A 9,289-nucleotide genomic window follows, 5' to 3' on the forward strand; every position below is an offset into this window, starting at 1 on the left:
CTTCAGTTGTCTTAAATGTGGATGTTTTGTTTGTAAAATTGTATGTGTTTCCACAAACACTTTAGGCTGAGGTGTGCAGAATGGAAAAAAATAAAAAAGTACTGCTGACTTACAATTCTTTGTTATGCTTACTTTATTTTTCTAAGGCAATCGGTTTCCTAAATCCTATTAAGTAAACAGGACTCTTTTGTCAAGTCAAATTAACTTGGGCTATATAAGTTGCCAACACTTAGGAATGACAATTTACATTTACATGCTTTTTTAAAGTAGGAACAACTCAACTAAACTGAGTAAATACAACGTTGTATTAAGTATACTTAAGTAGTAGACATAAAGGAAACGTAACTTGAAAATAATAGTTATATTTACTTAAAATTTTCAAGGCAACCGGTTTCCTCGATTCCTTTAAGTAAGATCAACTTCTCAAATTTTACAGTGCAAGAGTTTTGAACAACAATCCTGTTGGACTGCTTTATGCAGAGAGGTTGTAAAGAAAACTGTATTAAATATTCATATAAACAGCTTTTTATGATACAGTATCTTCTGCACAACATGTAGTCTCTTATCACGAGAGCTTTTTGTCAGACTCTGTGAAAAGATTATACAGACCAATTGGAGAAGTTTTTTTAGTCCTCCCAGGATTAGTTTCAAAAGAACCTCTACGCTACATTTAAGTATATAATTAAAAAAAGTGTCCAGACACTTTCTTGATGCACACAACAGTGATCCAGAAGGTCTTGTGTTTGAAGGCCTAGAAACTATTGAAAAGCAGATTTGGGGTGGAGAAACCATTTGTGTGGCATTCGATATGATAGAGCACACTATCCTACTAGACAAACTAGAAGAGCTTGTAGGAGTCACAGGAATAGTTTGTTCTTGATTTAGATCTTAGCTGACTGATCACTATCAGGTTGTAAATGTTGAATCATCTGTACATACAAAAGTATAATATGGTGTTCCACAAGGCTCTGTTTTAGGACCTCTATTATTCGCATGATATTGCAGTATATTGCAGTACACAAATGTATATATCAGCCAAACCTGATGATACATTTCAACTTAATAAGATTGAGGACTGTGAAAAACACAAAAAGCAGTGGATAGTCCACGTTGAGTAGGATCCTCCAAAAGCAGAGTAAAAAACATTCTTTTTCTTTGTCCAAAATCTACTAGAAACAAACTGTATGATTTTAACACTAAATCTTGACAGCTTCTCAGTTGCATCAGGTACATTTGTGAAAAACCTTGGTGTAACAGTAGATCCTGATCTGTCCTTTGGTGCATATATAAGCAATATTACCAGAATAGCTTTCCTTCATCATCAAAATACTGCTGAATCAATAAATACATTAAACATACAGGCTGCGGGGAAAAACTAGCTAATGCCTCAAGGTTGGATAATTGTGATGCCCTGTTGTTTGGACGTTCCAGTAAAAACCTACATAAGCTTGAGATAGTCCTTAATGCTGCAGCCAGAGTCCTTAAAAGAACTAGAAAGTAGTCTAGTTTTATCTGCATTACTTTGGCTGCAAGTTAAATTCCACACTGAACACAAAATTCCTTTATTAACACGTAAAGCTCTAAGCAGCCTCACCGCTCAGTACCTGAGTGAACTTATCTCTTATTATGAACCATCACACCTACTTAGATCACAAGGTGCTGGCTTACTATTAATACCCAGAATTAAGAAATTTACATCAGGTGGTAGAGCCGTTTCATACAAAGCCCCCCAACTTTGGAATAACCTTCCAGTCAGTGCTCAGGACTCAGACACAGCCTCAGTCTTTAAGTCTAGGCTAAAACCTATGTATTTAGTCAAGTCTTTGGTAATTAGCTTTGACATTTTAAAGCAACAATCTAAAAAACTGGCTCCAACAAAATTCTTTGGCAGCCTCTGAACTTTTTGTTCATAGCAGCATTTCGTTCCTATTTTAAGTATCACTCAAAATATGGAGGAGAAGCTTATAAACTTGTAAACTTATATCCACAGTTCATAAGTTAACCAAAATGGCAATTCATACATAGAACACATCAACAGTGTACACACCCTCACACAACAAGAGTAGCCTCAAAAGAGGCAAGAGGCAAACTTCAGGTAACAGTCAGCGACTCGTCACCTCCTAATGTGAATGTACGGTGACAGTAGACAGTGACAGTAACACTGACTGTAACAGTAACACTGTAACTAGTCAGTAACTGAATCTAGTTCTCATTTGTTGCTCTGATAGGACTCTAACAGTAGTCATTATTTATTACTGATTAAACTAAATACTTCTGTTCATTGACAGGCTGATTTCTTTTTCTATATTCACGATCATAAATTATCTGTCATCTTAATTTTTATTCATTTTGCTCTTGTATTATTGTTTTGCTGTCCAGTGTCGACCAGAGGAGGATGGGTTTACTCTTCTTGAGTCTTGGTTCCTCTCAAGGTTTCTTTTTTTTTTGCTCTTAGGCAGTTTTTTCTTGCCATTGTTGCCTTTGGCGACTCTCATTTGGAGCTTTGACTCAGATTTTCTGTAAACCTGCTTTGTAACAACATCTGCTGTAAAAAGTGCTACACAAGTAAACCTTGATGTGACCTGCAGCTAGCAGGCTAATGGCTAATACTTACCATTTTTAGCTCTCTCCAGACGATCTTTAGTCAAAGCACAACTCTTATTCTGTATTAAACTGAATAGGGTTTCAGCTCAGTTTGAGAATGGCTCCCTGACTGAGCCTGATTATTTGTGGACAGTCGCCATCATTTACTGTATATTTTGTGAGCCATACATCATAGGCGTGTCTCAGATGACTGTTTTGATGGCCAGTGTTCATGAAAAACCTGAAAAACGGTGGGAGTGGCCTCTTGATGTCACTCAGGTGAAACAAAAGTCAACGGACTCATAACCAGAATCCAGTTCATTGAGCAGGACACAGTCTCCAGTGCGAAGCTTCTCCAGTGTTTCTTAAAAGGAGCTAAATTACTGCAGGTAAAAACTAAAAGAATAAGATCCAGAATATGTGCAACTGGTATCCCTCTCTAAATTTTATTTTACTGTAGTGTTACTTCTGAAAATACTTCTTCTGTTTCAGATCATTTTTATCACTGTATGTTTGTTTCATTAGCTTTTATCAAAATATTCAGAATTGTTTTAGGATATGGAACATTTATTTTATATATTTTAATCTTACCAGTTCAAGGTTTTGATATTTTTGACAGATTTTGGGTTCTTAAGTGAATGTATTCATCAGAGTCAGGGTGAAGAACAGGTACTAGAACATGTGAAACAGGTTGATCTGCTAAACGCCATTTGTTATCACATCTGCATTCCATATGTCTTTTTTAGACCATTTGTCTATGAGACAAATGGGCTACTTCCAGGCCACAGCTCTGCAGGGATTAATGTTTCCTGAACTCTGGAACACTGGAGTCTGACAGCTGTGGACTAGATGTATTATTACTTGTTTTAAAATTAGTATCTAATAATCTTGAATCAAAATGTAGGATGTTTTCTATGGTATAAACAGCGGCCTTGCTGTTCCTCATGACCTTGCTGTGTCTCTTCCTGTCAGTCATGGCTTCCTCCAGCAGTCTCCTGTCTGAAGATCAGCTCCAGTGCTCTATCTGTCTGGATGTGTTCACTGATCCAGTCACGACTCCATGTGGACACAACTTCTGCATGGTCTGTCTCAAAGAGTGCTGGGACAGCAGTTCACGCTGCCAGTGTCCAGTTTGTAAGACAGATTTCTCCAAAAGGCCTGATCTGTGTGTGAACACGTTCATCTCTGGACTGGCTGCTCAGTTCAAGAAGTCAGATCAGGTGAAATCCAGAAGAACCCCAAATAAACCCTCCAGCTCTCAGGTGCTCTGTGACATCTGCAGTGGAAAGAAGAGTCCAGCTCTGAAGTCCTGTCTGATCTGTATGACCTCTTACTGCGAGACTCACCTGGAGCCTCATCAGAGAGTTCCTGCCTTCAAAAGCCACAAAATTATTAACGCTGTGGAGAACCTGGAGGACTATAACTGCCAGAAACATGGGAGACCCCTGGAGCTGTTCTGTAGAGACGACCAGACGAGTGTGTGTCAGTTCTGCACTGAGACAGACCACAAGACTCACAGCACTGTTCCTATAGAGGAGGAGAGTGGAGAGAAGAAGGTGAGGAATATTTTGACAGATAATAATTAATCTCATGTTTTTGCACAAGAAAAGTCCTAAGTAATTGTGTTGTTGTGACTTGTCTGTTTGTCATAGACTCGGCTGGTAAAGACACAGGCAAAAGTTCAGCGGATGATCCAAAACCGACTGAAGAAGATTGAGGAAATCAAACACTCTGTAAAACTCAATAAAGTGAGTGTAAACAGTGACCTGAACTGTAGTCACTACTTTCATTCAGTTATAATACACTTTCTAGACTTAAACTGATTTAAATTAAAAAATTAATGCAAGTTAATGGCCTCCTGTTAGAAAAACACAGAGAAGGAGAAAGCAGACAGGGTGGAGGTCTTCAGAGCTCTGCTGCGCTGCATTGAGAGAAGCCAGGCGGAGCTGCTTGAGGTGATGGAGGAGAAGCAGAAAGCAGCAGAGAGGCAGGCTGAAGAGTTCATTAAAGAGCTGGAGCAGGAAATCACTGAGCTAAAGAGGAGAGACACTGAGCTGGAGCAGCTCTCCCACACTGAGGACCACCTCCACCTCCTACAGGTCAGAGTCCCTCTGTTTCTCAATAGTAATGCAGTCCATCACAGGACAGCACTCCCCATGCTGAGGGGTTTCTCCTCTCTCCTGCTGGACTGTAGGTTTACCCGTCCCTCTGCAGCCGTCCACACACCAAGAACTGGACTGACGTCAGGATTAACACTCATCTGAGGGTGGAGACTCTGAGGAGAGCTCTGACTCAGCTTCAGGAAGAGCTCAGTAAGGAGATGGAGAGGGTTGTGGAGATTGGTGAGTATCTACTGATCAGCAAGCGATTATCATCAGAAATCTTATAACATTAATGAATGTTTTATAAATGGTTAATTTAAGTGATTTATTCTGGATAATTCTATGAAAACTCTACTCCATGAAAATCACTATATTCAGGGTCTTTCACTGTGAATGTTACAGTGCTGTTTTATAGTTTATCTGAAAGAATAAAATCAGGCACAATTATAACTCTAATAGTAAATGATGATCATTATTCTTTTTCAAACAGAAATAAGAGAATTCAGCAACATGCAGGTCTGTGAGTTCTCTCTGCTGAAATACATAAACATGGTTTGTCTTTGTTGTTGTTGTTGTTGTTGTATGTGGTAGATTATTAAAATTAATTTAAAGTGTTTTCTCTCTCAGTTGATGTGACTCTGGATCCTGATTCAGCTCATCCTGCTCTCGTTCTGTCTGATGATGGTAAACAGGTCACATGTGGAGACACAGAACAGAATCTTCCTGAAAAACCAGAGAGGTTTGATCGTTGTGTCTGTGTTCTGGGAAAGGAGGGGTTCTCCTCAGGGAGATTTTACTATGAGGTTCAGGTCAGTGGGAAGACTAAGTGGGCAATAGGAGTGTCCAGAGAGTCCATTAACAGGAAGGGGTTGATTACACTGAGTCCTGAGGATGGATACTGGACTGTGTGGCTGAGAAATGAGTCTGAATATGAGGCTCTGGACTCTCCTTCTGTCCCCCTCTCCTTGAAACAGGCTCCCCAGAAGGTGGGGGTGTTTGTGGATTATGAGGAGGGTCTGGTCTCCTTCTATGATGTTGAGGCCAGGTCTCATATCTACTCTTTCACTGGTCAGTCTTTCACTGAGAAACTCTATCCATATTTCAGTCCCTGCCCCAATGATGGAGGTAAAAACTCAGCACCGCTGATCATCACACCTGTTGATCATGATAAATGAGGCTCTTTTACCTCATAAAATCACTTTAATCCAGAATAACGACTTCTTCTGACAAACACCTCCAACTTTTTAATCATGTGTATAGAATGTAGAGAAGCTGATTTTATGCTAAAATGGCGTCACAGTAGTGTTCATCATTAGAAAATGAGCAGAGTTTATCTGTACAAACCTGCATTTTTATACAGCTGAGATGTTTGTAGACCAAACTGAGCTGAGAGGAGATGAAGATACTGAGTGAGAACATCTGCTTCTTCTTCCAGACAGAATAAAGTCTCAAATAAATAAACCTACTGTGTCTTTCAGTACTAAGAAGACTGAACCTGAGATGCGACGTTAAAGAAGAGTAATGTTACTAAGCATCTACAGTAAGTTTAGATGGTTCACCTGCACAGAGCAGAACTGCATATACACTGTATAAGAACACAGCTACACTAATGCTGTTTCTATGATGGAGTTCTACTGAATTTGGTGGAGATAATGAGAGATTTTAGGGCATCGTAATAAAGCAGGTGGAGGTTCCAGCCTGGGCTGCACTTTCCTTCTGTCCTACAAACACTGTGGAGCTTCTGGGAGAGTGAGATCCATCATGAAGAGGATCAAGGGTTTCTAGCGTCAGTGTACATGACTTCAGTGAGTTTGAACTGATTTAGCTCTTTTATTTAGCTTATTTTAGCAATGAGGCTTGTAAAGCTTTGGTAATGTCTTCACTGTGTTTGTAGAGCACAAGTACAGTGAAGAGTGGTTTCCATACAAATCCATGGTTATTAGTGATGTTTCTATCAGAGATTTAATGCTGATTCATCATAAGCTTTTGCCTGTTCTACATAAATAAATGACAGATCCTGATTCAGTCTTATCTTTTACATTTCCTGTCTCTAGTCGTGTTGTTACTTTTCCCACTTGTGTACAGTTTCTAACCCCTCCTTCTCAGGTGGTTCTGGTCCTGTATGCTTGTATAAGTAGCCCTCATGTTGCTCTGCCAAGTCGTATCCATTGTGTGTAAATTTGTACGTCTCCATCTTCGTTTCCTTGTGTTTTTTGATTGTCCTTGTGTTTAAATAAGACAGCTTGGATGCACTTCCTGCCTCAGCTCCTCTTCAATCTTCACAGCTGGTAAAGTTCAGGATTTAAGCCTGAAACTCCTCCATTTTCTCAAGTGTCCAGTTCAGGGTCTGAGCCTCAGGCCTTGTAGGAGTTTCCTCAGGCCTGTGAGAGAGAAGCTGCTCTGTGGGAGTTTCAGTCTCCCTCAGACCTCATTTTCCTAGAAGATCTACATCATATTGACCGTCATGACACAGAGCAGTGATCAGAGAGACGCTCACTGTGCTGCACTGTCATGATCAGTTAGTGGTAAAGTGTCAGTAATGAGGTTTGCCTGTCTTTTCTGAACAACTTCTGTGATGCGTCTAATGGAGCCGCCTCAAATAAAGCTCACTTTAGTGTAGAAACTGCCAGTATTGAGTTAAACCTGCCAGTGTCTGAGTGAAATATCCATCTGCACACTGTCCATGGGCTTTAAGTGACTGACTACATAAGTTACTCTGAAGAACAGGCACTAAACCACACAAGCTAGGAAAAGAGTCTGTGAACAAAACAGAAGGTAGGATATCAGAGTCATTACGGCTCTTTGTTTAGGAGCATGTGTGGATCCACACTGTCAGTAAGGCTGATTTTATCATATAACACTGTTTGGCCTCCATCTGGAGGAGGTTATGATAGACACCCTTCTTCTTTGATTCACTGTTAAGAACAATCACAACAGAACATCATCAGTTCATCCTCTTGCAGTGAGTTTGGATATTTGCATATAAATAAAGAATGAGCACCGCCAATATAGCAGTACAGTCCCATAATGCAGTGCGATGTGAAGTCGATTTCCAAGCCCTGGTGCAGCAAAGAAATATGATGGCGTTTTATGGCCAATAAGGGTTAATAAAAATAAAAATAGCAGACTTCGAGAAAAAAGTTGTAAAATTTCGAGAAAAAAGTTGTAGAATTACAATATTAAAGTGTCATTAATACCAGGAAAGGTCTCAATATTGTGGCCAAAGGCTTCGCAAAGGGAAGCAGCACCTCCTGGTGGAGTTAGACTTTCATGTCGATTCACCCATAAAGAAACACTCAGCCTCCCTGTCTGTCCTGCACATCAGCACCAGCCTGTTATAGTATAAGAACCAGCTGAGCAGGAAACCGTGTTTATCTAGAATAAAGAGCCGGACGGACTCGGAGGAAACTGTCTGTCTGTGTTGTTGAAGGAGAACCTCAGGCAGGGTCGTCTACACGGCTATTGGGGGCTACATCTCCCCCCATTCAAAGAGGGCATGAAGTTTCACAGACAGTGAGAATGATGATCAAAATGATCCACAGAGAGACAGGAGTGAGTGGAGCTCCGGTGCCAGTACAGCAACCAAGACCCCAATGCGTTATGGCAGCCCCCTACAGTTAGCCCCCCTACAGTTAGACCACTTTATCCTCCAAATATTACGACTTTATTCTCAAAATATTACGACTTTATTCTCGAAGTCTACTGTTTTTATTAACAGTGGCTCTAAAACACCGTCGTAAATAACTCCTCTCCCTGTCAGGCTCTGATTCTGAGCTGGATCTTCAGGGTAAGAGCTTCACTGCCATTTTAGGAGATCACTCTGCTGCCCTCTGGTGGTCTGTTTGATTATTGTCTGAGCAGTGAAGATCAAAATATGTGGGACACAATATGAAAAACACAACATATTGATCAAGAACAGCAAAGAGAGCCTGGAAACCTGCACCAGAACGCTGTGATGTATCAGATGAAGAAGGAAATGTGGTGAACATTGCGCTTTAGAATAATGCTCTTCATTGAATACAGCAATAGTGGAGAACCACCCAGCGCTGACTGACACAGTCGGGAAGCAGGCAGGGAAGTTCTAGACATACATTTTCCATTCCTGGTAGATAAACAGACCCACCTAACTTCACCACAGCCCAGCACAATAAGGCACAATACATAAACACACCTTTAAGCCAACAACACAACTTATTTACAACATAAAAGTCTCTCGATTATCAGGAGCAGCACCTACCAAGAACCCAAGCGCATGGCCACTCTGCATGGTCACCCCTTCCATGCGTCCAAGGCTGAACGAGCCAGTAGTGGGAGCTACAACACTACAATTAAATTACTTGATTAAAATTCTATGTTCCTTTAAAAATGTGCTGAAGTGATTCTATTCTGGAAATATCTACAAAAACATTTATAATAAACTTCATGAAAAATCTGGCAGCGTTTTGCAGAAACATCTGCTTACTTTACTTTATTCTTTAAAACATTTGTTTTCAGATCTTTTTACAGTTCAAGGATAAAATTCTCAACACCAGAAACTCAGAAAACCAATAAAAAGGTTCTGATATGGTAGAAAAGTGGTTCTAATGAGGTTCTACATTAAACAC

The 9,289-nt window shown here is 40.2% G+C and overlaps 1 protein-coding gene across 1 annotated transcript; it reads left to right on the forward strand.

Annotated features, from left to right (window-relative positions):
- The first annotated feature begins 3,527 nt into the window (after positions 1-3,527).
- Positions 3,528-6,723, forward strand: LOC118826008 (E3 ubiquitin-protein ligase TRIM39-like). Its single transcript, XM_036596899.1, has 6 exons — positions 3,528-4,139; positions 4,236-4,331; positions 4,449-4,682; positions 4,778-4,929; positions 5,176-5,201; positions 5,313-6,723. Exons 1-6 carry the CDS (start codon positions 3,528-3,530, stop codon positions 5,858-5,860), a joined length of 1,668 nt encoding a protein of 555 aa, XP_036452792.1. The 3' UTR covers positions 5,861-6,723.
- Positions 6,724-9,289: the final 2,566 nt, after the last annotated feature.

Source organism: Colossoma macropomum, unplaced genomic scaffold, assembly GCF_904425465.1.
Source record: "Colossoma macropomum unplaced genomic scaffold, Colossoma_macropomum, whole genome shotgun sequence".
Lineage (NCBI taxonomy): Eukaryota > Metazoa > Chordata > Actinopteri > Characiformes > Serrasalmidae > Colossoma > Colossoma macropomum.